Source organism: Equus quagga, chromosome 5 (genome assembly GCF_021613505.1).
Source record: "Equus quagga isolate Etosha38 chromosome 5, UCLA_HA_Equagga_1.0, whole genome shotgun sequence".
In the NCBI taxonomy this organism is placed as follows: Eukaryota; Metazoa; Chordata; class Mammalia; order Perissodactyla; family Equidae; genus Equus; species Equus quagga.
Window position 1 is genome coordinate 79,809,273 of NC_060271.1, and position 14,813 is coordinate 79,824,085.

The 14,813-nt window shown below is 49.6% G+C and overlaps 1 protein-coding gene across 5 annotated transcripts; it reads right to left on the reverse strand.

Annotated features, from left to right (window-relative positions):
* Positions 1-2,220: 2,220 nt before the first annotated feature.
* On the reverse strand, positions 2,221-13,190 carry NAGK (N-acetylglucosamine kinase). 5 transcript variants are annotated; one of them, XM_046662635.1, is made up of 10 exons: positions 13,048-13,190; positions 10,222-10,306; positions 9,979-10,077; positions 8,972-9,113; positions 8,065-8,175; positions 7,242-7,354; positions 4,828-4,915; positions 3,788-3,885; positions 3,211-3,289; positions 2,221-2,542 (listed from the first exon to the last, which is right to left on the reverse strand). In XM_046662635.1, the coding sequence occupies exons 1-10, from the start codon at positions 13,173-13,175 to the stop codon at positions 2,352-2,354; spliced, it is 1,134 nt and encodes a 377-aa protein (XP_046518591.1). In that variant the 5' UTR covers positions 13,176-13,190; the 3' UTR covers positions 2,221-2,351. The 5 variants fall into 5 exon arrangements, with proteins under 5 accessions (XP_046518591.1, XP_046518588.1, XP_046518593.1 ...); XM_046662632.1 differs by having other exon boundaries at positions 13,000-13,190; XM_046662637.1 differs by lacking the exon at positions 13,048-13,190 and adding an exon at positions 12,149-12,326.
* Positions 13,191-14,813: the final 1,623 nt, after the last annotated feature.

The following is a 14,813-nucleotide window of genomic DNA, read 5'->3' on the forward strand; positions in this document are numbered from 1 at the left end:
ACATGCAGTGAGTATGCTGAATGAATGGTACAGATGATGCTGTGCTGTTCATGAGGTCACACAAGCCTCATTTGAGTCCAATTCTTGTTCCAAGCTCTCTTGCCTTGTCACAAGGCTGTTAACAGGCACAGATGAGATGAATATACATATCTCCAATGTCTTGGGAATACGGAATCCCATTAATTGCTCCTGATATCTTATTAGGGACAGAGATGAGTTTAAAGGGGGAGAAGCATCAAAAATCACTTAGGATTTTCTGCACGGCAACCTCTGATAGTCTTACTAACTGGAGAATAAGCTACCTCATCACATCCCCTTTGGCTAAAGGAACTAGGAAGACATCTGACTTTAACATTAGCTTCATTTTCTCGGCTAACATTTATTCAACACTTATGTGCTGGGACTGAAAAATCAATCGAGATGTGCTCCTTGCTCTGCTCTAAAACCTCCATTGTCCAAATTGGAATAGTAGAATCTAGACAATGATAAAGAAGAGTGATGGCTGTATCCTGAACATAAGGAGGTCTCTATCTACAAACTCTTCACTAAGATGAGTTTTAGATTCTAAATCCAAAATTCTGCTAAATCTTGGTCCTGAGATCATGTAAAAATACTTCTAAGCTCACTGCTCATTAGTGTTAAGACTACGACATAGAGCAAAGGCACCTCCTCTGTGTCCTTGTCTCTTTACAACCTTTTCACCAGATGACGTGTTGGAGACTTGCTGAGAGTTGGGCCCCAGTGGTTTGGACCCAAGCTAGATGTGACTATGGCTAGCTGTCCCTTCAAAAGGGACGTGGCTTGAGTTGTTATTGCTGAAAGCTCCAGCTTGCGGTGTTGGGCTAGAGGTGATGAGATGAGAGTGGCTGCCTTTCTGTTCCACACTGTGAAATAACAGTGTCATCTGACTTAGGAAACAAGTATCCACGACCCCTTTGGGGCCTACTCAGAACTCAAAAGCTGTCAAGTAGAGCTCCCTCAAGTGCAGATCCTGGACCTCTGCAGCAGAAATTACCCAAGGTATTTAGTAGAAATGAACATTCCCCATCTCATCCTTGACCAGTTGAATCAGACACCTTAGGAAGGGGGAGAAGACAGAAATCTGAGTTTAAAACCAGCTCTAGAATAACTGATGCACGTAAGTTTGAGAACTGATGTCCAGGACATGGCCCATGCCTTCTAACGGCTCATACTCTCAACACTGTAGAGGCAGCCACTGTGGATCAAGACTATGCCTTAGGGGCCAGCCCGGTGGCGCAGCGGTTAAGAGCGCCCATTCCGCTTCAGCGGCCCGGGGTTCACTAGTTTGGATCCTGGGTGCGGACATGGCACCGCTTGGCAAGTCATGCTGTGGTAGGTGTCCCACATATAAAGTAGAGGAAGATGGGCATGGATGTTAGCTCAGGGCCAGTATTCCTCAGCAAAAAGAGAGAGATTGGCAGCAGTTAGCTCAGGGCTAATCTTCCTGGGAAAAAAAAAAAAAAAGATTGTGCCTTATACACTTCACCAAGCAGCATGAGCAGATGAACAGAAAGCTTTGGACTTGTCTTTACCCATCAAACCACAGTATCCAGAGGAACCATGTCTGCTCTTCACAGATGTTCATCATGCCTGGTGCCACACAACAAACATGAAGTGTCAAACACTAAGCAGAGACAGGCTAGGAGTTGCTAGGAACAGGTAGGCCACCTACTTGTCTGGTTGCCCTTCTTAGATCTTGGCCATCTTCATAACCTCTCGAGAACTCATTCAAGTGGAAAAACTGCAAAATGTGCCTTTTTACCTCTAAGTACCATATCCAGTGAGGTAAAAATTCTCCCAGACTAAAACTGTCCCCTGTCCCCTAAATCCTCATGGGACTATCAGGAGACTGTGGTATGTCTAAGGTTACTCTCGGTGATGTTTTGCATGAAGAACATTTAGTTTCACTGAAAATGGTCAGGCAGGGATCACTACCCACTTTGATAGGAGAAAACTGAGATCACAGGTTAAGTGGCAGCCACATAGCATATAAGTACGCTAATGTGGGGCAGGGGTGGCACACAGATAAATTATCTGCCCAACTGCATGGTGGACAGATTCCAGACCATGGGCCAAGCACCTAGGGGTGGGGCTTTAAACCTTGGGCTAAAACCATTCCTGAGCCTTCTGGGATATGGGCTGGCAGGTGCACCGAGGATGTACACAGCAAGTGTGCTTGATAACACAATCCAATTGGGAGTGGGTAAAGTGCGTTTATTTTCTTCTATAGGTGTTTCTCTTTTTTAAAAAAAGGAAAAGAAGAAAAAGCTTCCTCCCTTCCAGCACCCAATGTCCACTGGGCTTGGAGGGGGTGAGCCTGGGCCAGCCCCCTAGGAGAAGGTGTAGGAGTAGAAGGCAACGGCATTGGCGCTGTAGTCCATGGGGAGGAGGTGCCCGATGTGCCTGGCCCCTAGGCTGGCCCCGCCCAGGGCGGAGGAGTGCCGCAGCTTCATCAGGGTGAAGCTAGAGAAGGAGCTCTGGGCCTGGATCTCTCTGCCCTGGGTCATCGCCAAAAGGAAACCTGGAGAAAAAGGACAGGGGTGAGAGGAGACCAGCAGCTTCTGGTGGAGACCAGGGAGGAGGAGGGGACAAAGAGGGAGGGAAAGCAGCAGCCCAGGCCTGGAGGCATTCCTGTGGAGTCCCAGAGGGGCCCACGTGCCGAGTCCCTAACAGATGGTGCACCAGGGTCTGTGAGCCCAGTAACGGCTGTGGGCTACTGGAGCCAGCAGCTGCCGAGCAGCCGATGCCAGGAACTCCAAGGTAGCAACAGGGGTCCTCAAGCTACTTCAGAAAGTCTAATGGAAATCACACAGCCACCTGAAACAAGGCTGCAAGGGTGAATGAAGAAGGCACGTTTCATTCTCTCTGGCTAGGATTATGCTGACTGGGGATGTCACCACATGCTGGTCAGAGCTCTGATTTTAAGTCAGATTCATCTGTAAAGTGGGGCTCATTTAATAAATCCTTTGGAAAAGAACATCTTTTTAAGAGTTCAAGGAAGCTGGACGGGACATTGTAAAAGGCTCCCTGGCAGAGTGAAAGTTGAGGGCCTTGGCCTGAAGCATCAACAGCCTGTCCAGGCCTCAGGGCCCAGGTCCTCCCTGGGGCAAGCAGCTTTCCTGGGCCACCTCCTTTCCAGCCCCATCCCTTGCCGTTGCCTGCTCCCTCCTGCCCCTACCCCATACTCACCTTCCTTCAGCAGCTCCCAACTCTTCCACACAGAGCCCACACACAGGATGGGGAGGCCGATCTCCCCTTGGAACAAGACCTGGCGGAGAGCGGAAATGGATATTGGGGGCGACAAAGCCTCTCCAGTGCTAAAGGGGGTAGTTTCTTAAGGTCAGCCCACCCTATCTCAGTTACTCTCCCTCTAGCCAAGAACCAGAAAGTGGACTCAAGAAAAAAAGGGAGGAAAACGGGGAGATTCATAAAGGCAAGGGAGAGAAGGGAAAAGAAAAGGGTTAAACAACAATACAGAGGAAGGAAAGAAGCAGGGGAAACAGAAGCATGACTGACGAAAAGGGGACCGTGCATGTACCACATTAAACCAATTTACTACATATAAAGATTACAGACCAGCCAGAGGGGAGGCACTGGATCAAAGAACTTTTTTTGTTACAGACTTTCTACAGAATTTTTCTCACACCCTAAGTTCATTTAAAATCATATTCAATTTACAAAGTTTGATGGGACAGTCCCATCCCTAATGAGAAAAGGCCAAATCCGGCCCAGCAGCTCCCAGTCTCCAGTTCCCACCTCAACTCACCGGGTCAATCTCAGGCAACACTGCCACAACGTGCCTGCCCAGCATCTCCCCAGCCTTCCTGAAGATATAACGGGAAAGGGGATCTCCCTGCTGGGCACCTGTGGGAGGAGAAGGGAAGGGAGTGGTGAATACCTAGGAGCCGCCAGTCCTGAGTTATTCTCTCTCTCTGTTGCAGGGCAGCAATGGGGGGACCACCTATCACTAACAGACGTCTAAGTCAGGAATGGATGCCCACCTCGTGGCATGTGGGTAAGCAAGCCTCCAAAGCTGCCTCTCCGTCCTCACTGCCCCTGCCCTCACCAGGCACTTCCAGCCTAGGAGGGGTGTCCTGTACAGAGGTGGCTCATTCCAGGCGCCGGAGAAGGGCAGCCCCACCAGAGCACACTGGCACCTGCTTTGTATTCCAGCTTACGCTCAGTTATTGAGTCTGTCCCTGAAGGTCTCTCAGCTCTGGGCACCCAGGACTCCACTCGAGCAGGTGGCTGGTGCTCCTGCCGGGGCCCCCACCCACTTCCAACAGTCTGCTGTTGGTCAGCCCCTTCCCAGCTCTGCTCTGAAAGGGTCTCAGTCCAGCAGGATCTAAGAGGGGCCTACAATGCCCTGAGGCTGCAAGAATCCAAATTAAGGGAGTATGGACCATAAAGTGGAGAAAGAGTAATGTACAAGCCCTATGGTTCAGCTTCTCCTGACACCCAACCAAATATGCCTAACCTCTCCATGATCTCCTAGTTCTTTACATATCATTGGTTTAAAAAAAAGAAAAAGTTATTGATTTGCCCAAAGGGCAACTACTTTATAAATTTCTCAGAAACAGACATACAGCCTGCACAGGCCATGATAGCTGTCAACATAGGTTATATAAAACAACTGTCAACATAACCCACATGTCCTTCAGCCTCCAACTAAGGCCCATGGTGGCAGAGAACTGAGGTCACTTGGTCAAAGGGAAATTGCCAGTCCCCATCTGAACCCTACTCCACCCCCTAATTAGGGAAGTCTGGGGAACAAAGCCAAATAAAACCCTGCCCAGCCTCCAGTACCTTCTGCAATTTTCCGGCAAAACCCAGCAAACCTGCATTTATCAAAATCCCTATACAGGTGAGTGAGGATTCCTAGCCGATCTGGCACCTGAGAGACAGAGAAATGACACAAGATAAGTCATTAGAAGCGAAGGAAAATTCCCAATCTGCTCACCCAAGTTGGTCTTCCTGATGTCTCTACTGTTAGAAAAGCTAGAATAATGTTGTTTTATTTTTAAAGCCATACTTATTTAGTTTGCTTAATATAAATTTTTCATACATTGATCACTTGACCTTATAAAAAAATGTATTCCTTCTTTTCTTGAGGAAAATTAATTAATAAAAGAATACTTATGGGGGCTGGCCCAGTGGCATAGCGGTTAAGTTCACATGCTCTGCTTTGGCGGCCTGGGATTTGGCTGGTTCAGATCCTAGGCCTGGACCGAGCCCCACTTATCAAGCCATGATGTGGCAGCATCCCACATACAAAGTAGAGGAAGATGGGCACAGATGTTAGCTCAGGGGCAATCTTCCTGAGCAAAAACAGGAGGATTGGCAGCAGATGTTAGCTCAGGGCCAATCTACCTCAGAAAAAAAAATAATAATACTTATGTATTAGGGAAAACAAAAAATTAGATGTTCTAATTTTTTTATTAAATCAGATATTATCCATCTCTACCTGATAAAAATTAATTCTTTTGAAGCTCATGTGTCTTTGATAGGATTCCTAGAGAAGTTATAGCTGACAACTGATAGCATAGTGGCAATCACTTAAAAGAGATGATAACTACATATATGGCTTTCTGTTCAGAAATGATACTGTCTCCTTAGGGTTTCTTTCTTTTTTTTGTCAAATGCAGTAACATTGGTTTGTTGATTTTATTTATTTATTTATTTATTTATTTAGCTGAGGAAGATTCACCCCGAGCTAAGCTAACATCTGTTGCCAATCTTCCTCTATTTTCTATGTGAGCCGCTGCCACAGCATGGCCACTGACAGATGAGCGGTGTAGGTCCACACCCAGGAATTGAACCCGGGCCGCCAAGTGGAGCGCACCAAACTTAACCACTAGACCCCTGGGGCTGGCCCATGTTTGTTTTTTTAAGCTCTAGAGAGTACAAGGATTTTAGCTTTCTCATTTGAGGAAAGTTCTTTGTTTTCCCAACATGGACTCCACTGCTTCTTACAGACTAGCCTGGAGCAGCAGAGCACAGGTCTGTGCTCACCAAAGTGTGTTCTATAGTTCCTTGAGGTGCTCGTGAAAAGACTTTTTCGGTTAAAGGAATCTAAGGACCTTTTCCCTTAGAGTCACAATGCACATTAGCAAATTAAAGGCTCTGAGAAGTCCTGACCCAAGAAATCTATTTGTTTCTCCCCAACTTATTTGACCAAAGAAGGTCCTTCTTCCACTCCAACAAACTTACACAGCCATAACGCCTCTGAAGGTCCTGAGGAACCAGTGATTGCCCAGCACACACTATTAAAATGGAGAAGGGAGGGCTAAAGTTTGAGCCCCTACAGCAATGTATTAACCATATTATACACACTATCTCATTTAACCCATGCAATGACTTTACAAGAACAACTAAAGGATAAAAAGAGGGAGCAGTAGACATATTAGTAGGGTTTAGAACCAATCTGCTGAGTCAGGATAGAGTTAAGCTATCAGCTATAGGAAGTGATTTCTCTTCCTGGTCCCTCCCTATTCCTCACCGTGGCCCAGGCCAGAGCTCCTCTTTAATCATCAATCCCTGAGCTATGAGAACACAGGTCCTACTTCCCAGCATCTCTAATCTCCTTCCCTGGTCCAGGCCCCAGCTCACCTACATGGCTGTCACTCAGAGATGTCTATCAAATAAACTTATCTTCCTTCTCCTCTCCCACCTTTGACCTCTGGTCCAGCTAACAGCCGCTGTTTCCTAACCCACTACAAATGAGCATGGCCCAGGCAAGGACAGTCGATCTCCAATGCCCTGGGTAGGAGGCTGTCCCTCCCCAAGAACTCTCCCTGCCCACCTCTTTAACGAGTTCTCCTCTCTGACCCATACAGGCCAGAAGCAGCCTACTGTCCAACACGTGCTCAGACTGTACCTGCTGTCTCTGTCTCTGTGTGCACTGTCTCATGATTTCACCCTGCACCTCTCATTCCAGCCTAAAACGGTATCTGCCTTCACCTCCCAGCAGCATCTAGCTGCCCAAGAATGAAGTCTTATCCCCAGCCTACCCTTTCCTCATGCCTGACACCCTCCTGGAACGCACTGCCCACATCACTGTGAATCCTGTCCTCACCTACGACTTCTCCATCCTACAACTCAGATCCACAATTCACCCCAACTTCCCTTTCACTCACCCAGTGCCTCCCCTGCATTCACTCCTGCTCAGCTCCCACTGCCCTATCCCAAGTGTGAGTGTTTACCAGGGGCAGAGGGAGTACCTGGAAATAGCTGAACATGGCCTGTTTGACGTAGCCAATGTCATGAGGAGCCGCCTCTAGGTTGTCGATGGAGTCAAACACAATTTTCACTGCTTGGTGTGCAATCCAGTAGGCTGCAGAGAGCAGAAGGCTAAGATGGGGCAAACTCCCCGAGCTCACAGGGAAGGAAACCCCGACCTAGACAGTGTTAGTGACCACCTTGGGTATTACAGCAAATTAGGTGTCCCAATTCCTAGCCTGGGGGCTCTAATTAAACTGTATCTGATTGATCAGCAGAAGGGAAAGCTGGAGGGGGAAGACAGAACAGGTGAGGCTGTGTCACACCAGTTCCTACCCAAAAATAAAACAAGGTCAGTCTGGTGTCAGTCAAACCACTGGAGTCACTGCCATGAGTTGGACCCCAAGGGCCCCTATGAAAATGTACACCTGCTTCCGATGAAGAGGTGATGGTGAGTGGAGTTTCTATACCCTTTCTCACTAGCAGACTGGTACGGCATCTCCTGGCATCTGAGGCCTTGTCCTGCATAGTGTCAACTCCTCCCTAAGGACTCCAAAAGTCAACACAGGTAGGCAATATCTATTATGCTGAGGCATGAATCTGGATCCTGGGTACAAATCACTGCTGAAGAGTAAGACCAGCCACTAGTTCAGCATTCCCATCTCTATGATAGTCACTATTCTTTACTCAGAACCATCAGTTCAGAAGCTGTCCCCAGAGAGTCCCAAGGGGTCAACTGGCCGATGGTAGGGGAGAGGAAGATGGGGAGACGCAGGAAGGGAAGAGTCCAGGACCCTGAGGGAGGCCCTGCTGGCATGAGCTCACCTGAGCCCTCGTCCCCCATCATGTGGCCCCAGCCACCGCAGCCACTCTCAGAGCCATCAGGGTTGATGAGCCTGCAATTGGAGCCTGTCCCAGAGATGAGCACGATCCCACCTGGAAAAAGGGCACAGGAGGCTCAGTGTGGCCAAGGCCTTGCACAAAGCACAGCTTCCGAATGAGGAAAGACGGAACAGAAACCAGCCCCAGGCAAAGGGATCTCCACCCAGTTTTGTAGAAACCGAGCCCAACTAGTTTCCTGCCTGAAGGTGGAGGGCCTGGGTCTCATAGAAACTCCAATCACAAAGAGCCCTTCGCTGGGGGACAAAGAGGAACCTGAGTCTGTCTCCTTGCCCAGCCAGCCTTCAAGTGACTACCTGCTTTATTTGGTACTACTATGTGCCAGGGACCACCCCGTCCACACAGTGATACTCAATCAATACCCTAAGCCACCTTATGAATACACTTGCCCCCATTTTGTAGATGAGGAAACAAACTCAGAGTTCCATAACTTCTCTGAGATGGGACAGCTGGCAAAATAGGAGCTGAGATTCAAATGCCCATTCCATGATACCAACGCTGTTCACGCTCCCATCACAGAGCTGCTCCCATTTTCTTCTCAGCACTTACTGCTTTCACCAGCCAGCCGCATCTCAACACTGCACTGCCCCAGGGGCGCCCTGCTCTGGAACGGAGTCGTGTTTGACTCCACTCCTTGCTTCCCATCAAGATACCCTTCCTGCCCCCTCCTGTCCAGTCCTTGCTCTGACAGGGACTTAAGCTAATGAAAAGAACTGGGGGGAGTATGGAGCCCACCTTCCAGATATTTGCAAAGCAAGTTCTGCCAGCTACATCTAAAGGGTTTTCCCAGTAACACCAGTTCTCAACCTCACCCATCCCTCCACCTCCTCACCATCCGGCGTAGCTGTGGCGATGGAGCCGGCGGCGTCGGTGGTGATTAAGTAGCTTTCACTCAGGTAGGGAAATCGGTCCCTCAGCTCCTCGATCAGGATCCTCACCGCGTCCTCCTGCTCCCCACCGCTCAGGGATAGGCCCTAGGCCACGCGGGAGGTGAGCGAGCGAGCGAGCGAGCAGGGCCCCAGACCCAGCTCCTTTCTCAACCCCCTCCCCTCCTGATGCCTGCCCCCTGCTCTTTACATCTGGGCACATCCTGCTCATGTAGCCCCAGTCCTCCTTCCACCCCACACAGTGACCCATGAGAAGGATGTGGCTGCAAGAACCTGGACCAGGAATGGACGGAGAGAGGAGATTCAATAATGCCATGTATCGAGCTTGGGAGGACAGGAGTGCCCTTAACAGCAAAATCAGGCAGGAGAGCAAGTTGCAGTGAGATAAGTTGAGGCAAGATAAACTCCATGGAATACACACTGGGCCTGCAGAACATCTCACTGAGGGTATGTCCAGGGACTAGCCAGAGCTACAGCAACTTGGGAGAAAGGTCTGAGCTAGGAATAACGGCTAACGTTTAATTTTGATTAATTAATTAATTAAATTTTAACAAGTGCTTATAGATCAGGCTCTATGCTAACCACCTTGGGATGTATCATGTCATTTTACTTTCCCAACAATTCTGAGATAGCTAGTTATCTGCATTTTCCAAATGAGGAAACTGAGGCTCAGAGAAGGTACGTAACCTGCTTAGGGTCACACAGCTGTTGAAATGACAAAATTGGGATGCAAACCAAGCACTCAGTGGCTCTCCAAAACTCTGTGCTCTTCCAATCCTTGTGGCTTGTAGGCGACAACTGAAGCCACAAGAATGAATAAGATCATGTGAGTTTCTAGACCAGAGACTAAGCCCTCAAAGCCTTTCCCTCTGCAAGTCACTCACTCATCTAGTTCAAACCCGCTGTCTCAGCGTCACTGTGACTTAATTCTCAGGCTCTACCCCAGACTCACCAAGCTTCGTAGAGGTACCAGAGGATCCACCCCTGCTTTCCGTTTGGCCCTGTTCACCATCTCGTTGATCCTCTCCACACACTTGTCTGTCCCGATCAGCTGGCCCCAATCAAGGGAAGGAGGAGTTAAGAAGGCTTGCATGACCTACAGGCTGCTGTACGAGCCCCCAGCCACCACCTTAACAGGAGTTACAGAGAACAAAACCACAACCAAGCCCGCTCATCCCTTCAGTGTGGCCTTTACCCAGTGGTTTGTGCTGAGTCCATCCACTTCTGCCAGGATCTGCCCATCTTCTGAGAGTAAAAGGACCTTGGACCGTGTGCCTCCCCTACAGAACACAAGGGGGCACTCAGTCTTGCTCAGAAAAACCTGCAGGTTCAGCTAAGCTTGTGTAGTACTTGTCACAGACAGAGTCCAGGGCAATGGTGACCGCTTTAGCAAACCCAATCACCATTCCCAAATCCACCTCTGTGGTTTGGTGTCTGCTGTGTTCTTGGACTGAAACATAGTTCCTGCTCAGCTTCCCTTGGGGATGTCCTACTTATCCTGCAAGACCCTACTTATATATCACCTAATCCTTGAAACCCCTGAAGTGTGGCCCTCCCCACCTGGCTCCATTAGTTAAGCCATGTCAGTGTCCCCATAACTCTCAAAAATTCCTCTGTATCCAGTGTGATTAGGAGTTTTCTTGCCTGCTTCTTGCTAGACTACAAGCTCCATTAGGTTAGGCTCTAGATCGTTTATCTAGTCTCACGCCTAGCACAGGGCCTGGCAGAGGCAGTACTCAGTAAATGTGACTAAAGAGAATGGCACATCTCTCTGCTTCTCTCACAATAGCTAAAGGCTGCCTTTCAAGACTCAGCACCAGCTGCAAGGTCTTCAAGACACCCTTGTGAGAAATCCTGACCAGATGGCAGGGAGAGTTTATACCTACTTAAGCAACTAAATGGTCAAATGCTTATTACTGAGGGAAGTGGGAGTTTGGAGGGAGGTCTGCGGGGGAGTGATGTATGTTTCGTTATTCATCAGTACTTTTAGGACTATCGGAAGAGGACAGTGAAGACCTGCTGACCGAACTCAAAGACGACAAGAAGTTTCAAGGGACAGTTAATGCACGAGGTGGCAGATTGAACGTCCAAAAGAATCTCTTGACAAACTGAAAAAGTGGGTCACATCTTACAAAGGCATATAACAAGGATCAATGCAAACTCCTGTACTTAGTCTCTTTTAAAAAGTGCAATAGATTAAGGATGGGGGAGATTAACCTTAATGATGCATGTGAAAAAAAGACCTTGGGGTCTCTGAGTCAACAGCGAGATGTGGCTGCCAAAGAAGTGATCCAATCTCAGATTCAAAAGGAAGTGCCCTGGCTGAGACAACAACCACCCCCTGTTATGCCCTGATTTGACACACCCCGATTCACAGAACGTTGTCACCGTCAGGGGATCTGGCGATCATCTCCTTCATCACTCTCCCTATACATATGGGGTAACTGAAGCCCAGACAGGGCAAAAGTCTTGCCCATATTCAAATCGAGGGGCAAGAGCTATTACGAAAAGCCCAGTAGAGAAGCTTCTGAGCAGGAAAAACGCAAGAATAACAGACGGTTGGATCTAGCGTGAGGAGCCTGGAGTGCCGAAAAAATGGAGAGGTTTCAGGCATCAGGATAGGCTAGCACTCTGGCTCGGAGTTGCTCCAGCTCCCAGATACCCTCCGGCAAAGATCTTTGTCACAGCTGCCACCACACTCCCACTCCTCACCCCCCAGACCAGCAACTTTACACCTGACACCTGTTCTGCAAAACTCTCTGCGGGGTCGGGAACGGGTAAAAGGAACTTCTCCAGCGGGGGTCGTTGAAGCAGGTCTTTCGTGGGAGAAAGGGGCGTGGTTCCGCCGTGAAACACAAAGGACCCCCCCGGGGTGTGGTCGTGGTACACGCAGTCCCTGCAAGGCACATGCCCGCGCGCTCAAGGGCATCGCCGCGCGTGCACACACCCCTCGTCCGCAAGGCCACGCAGCCCAAAAGCACAAAGTGGCCAGACCCTGATGCGGGGGACCACCAGCCTGCGGGCCGGGCCACAGCCTTCCCTCGGTCCCGCCCCCGGACCTACTGTGGCCCAGGCCGCTTGCAGGCCGCCCACCCGGACTCCCTCTGCCCGGCCGCACTCACCCCTCCACACCCCCGTAGAGAGCGGCCATACTACCGCTCCAGCCGCCGCCGCTCCCGCCGTTTGCTTCCCTCCGGCCGGCGCTTCCCTCCCGCCCGCTCGGCACCGCCCCGCGTCACGTGAAGGCCAGCGCGGTCCAGCTGACTTCGAGGACGCGTGCGCGGGGCGTGGCGCCGCGAACCACAGGCTGGCCCCGCCCCGGCAAGTCCTCGGGCTGAGCGAGTGCGGGCCTCAGCGGCGCCTTCGGACCCGGCCAGCCCTTCCCCACCCCCGGGACCCTACTTCCGGAGATGGACACCAGAGCCCAAACGGAGGAGCCAGAAAGGGGTGTCCGTGTGGGACCCGCTGGACACGTCACCGCCCTGCCCATCCTTCACCACCCGGAAGTTGCTGGCAGCCCAGCCTGGCGCGTGCGCACTGCTGTGAGCCACGTAGGCTGTCCGTGACGCACACAGTGACGCACGCAGGGCAAGACCCCCTACCGGGTGGCGGGGTGGGCTCAGGGGAGCGGCGCAAGCAAGTCTCGGGGTCGTTAGGCCTCCCCTTAAGCTGTGAACCCTAATGTTCAATCCAACACCTGCCCGGCGGTGGCGGGAGTTGCACGTGCACACACAAACACCGACGCAGGCGTCCCTCTGTACTCGTGTGACCGTGTACCCGGGAGTAACTAGAGGCTGCCTGGGGAAGGGCGAAAGCCCTCCAGGCTGTCCTGGCAGCCCAGCTCGTACCACCGGCCCGTTGCAGCTCCTCGTTGCAGGGTGTTTGCGGGGCATAGACTACCCGGCAAACTAGCAGATACGGTTTTACAAGCCGGTTGTTGCCCTCCAGCCACCACCCCGCTCCCCTTCCTTACAACAGGGTCGGAAAAAGGAAAGGGAGCGCGAAGCGGGAAAACACTGGCCAGGTCTGGGAGTCGAGCTGGGGCTCCTGCGGGCGTCCGCGGGCTCTTCCGGGCGTGTCTGGGCCCGCGAGGGGCAGCTTCGCGGGCCAGGAGGCGGTCAGCTGCCCTTGGCATCTCTTCGGGAACATCAGCCTGGGGACAAGTCGTTCGCAGGGCAGTCCTCAAGCTGGCCTGTCCCCCGTTCCCATCCCCATGCCCCCTGCTTGCCTGCCTTCTTCTTATAGGGAAATCCTGCGCTAGGAGCTTCTTTCCCTGACTGGTTATGCTTCGGTATGAACATTTGGCGTATATGTGCTTTTTAAACTAGAAGAGAGGAGTCTTTACCTTATTTCTTACCCATTTGGGACGCTGAAACACTACAATGTAACCTGTAAGAGTAATTAAAAAGTGAATCACTACGTGATAGTGAATCAGAGAGAGGGATAGGCTTTTTTTTATCCTCCCGTCAACCTACAAAAACAGAAGCAGTTTAAGAGGCAAAGCGTTGATTTGGGATCAAAGAATCTCAGTTCCAAGAGCACAGATTCAGGTAGAAACCCAAATAGTGTCCCGATTACAGGAGAGGGGGCTTAGGGTTTTTACGGGGAAAAGGAAGGATGAGGTGAGTTGTATTAAAGAAGAGTTCAGTGGTGCTAGATGAGGTCAGGCTAGTTTTATGCCTCATAGACTGGTTTGAGGTTCGATCATCAGGCAAAAGGCTGGACTTGTGCTTCCTTTATTGGTTAGCGATCAGGACGTGAATAAATTCCGGTTCCACTAGTCTTCACAAACAGGATGTTTTTGTCCTTACTGGCTTCTTTGGAATGTTGGTTGTTTGGTCCAGTTTGGAAGTTAAAGAAAAGAAGACGTGCAAGGCAATTCCTCTGGAATAGCTGCCCCGGCCCTGTTTTAGTATGGTTCCACTCCTGTCGTCTTTCACATTCACCTATATCATTTACATCCATAACAATCAGAGCTGGAAGATGCTTAATCCAACAGACACATATTTTTACAATAATGGTGCTGATTCTAGTGAGATTAAACTTGGCAGCATTTTTGGAGGAGAGGAGATTTTTGGAAGCTTTTGAGAATGTGGCTTTTCATGTGCTAGTGCAATGAGCCTTGGAACTTATATGTAAGATAAAATTCACGTTTCCCTTTGTATTGCTTGTTTAGAAAAGGGAGCAAAAGAGAAAGTGCCCAGGTTTGAAGACAAGGATTGAGTTCACCATTTACTAGCTGATAATTTTGGATGAATTACACATAATTGCTACTGCTTTTGCTGATCCACAAAATGGAGATGATAAACAGCCACCTACTGAGGCTAACACGAGATTTAAATGTTAAAAGAGTTCGGGAAACCATAAAGTACTACACAGATCATAACTAATTTTTATTCACATTACTTCTTAGCATGTGCTGTCCAACACAGTGACCACTAAGCGCTTGAAATGTGGCTAGTCCAAAATGAGATGTGCTGTTAGTGTAAAATACACCCAGGATTTCAAAGATGTAGTACCAAAACAGAATATAGAAATATCTCCAATAATTTTTATATAAATTACATATTGAAATGATGATATTTTGGAGATAGTGGGTTAAAACTACATATCATTAACATTGATTTTGCCAATCTGTTTTCATCTTGTTTAATGTAGCTCCTAGGAAATTTTAAATTACACATGTGGCTCATATTTGTGGCTCACGTATTTCTATTGTACAGTACTGTTCTATGTCTTGTCTCCTATTCATCCAGACCAGAATATTTCAAAGTCACTAAGTGCCTG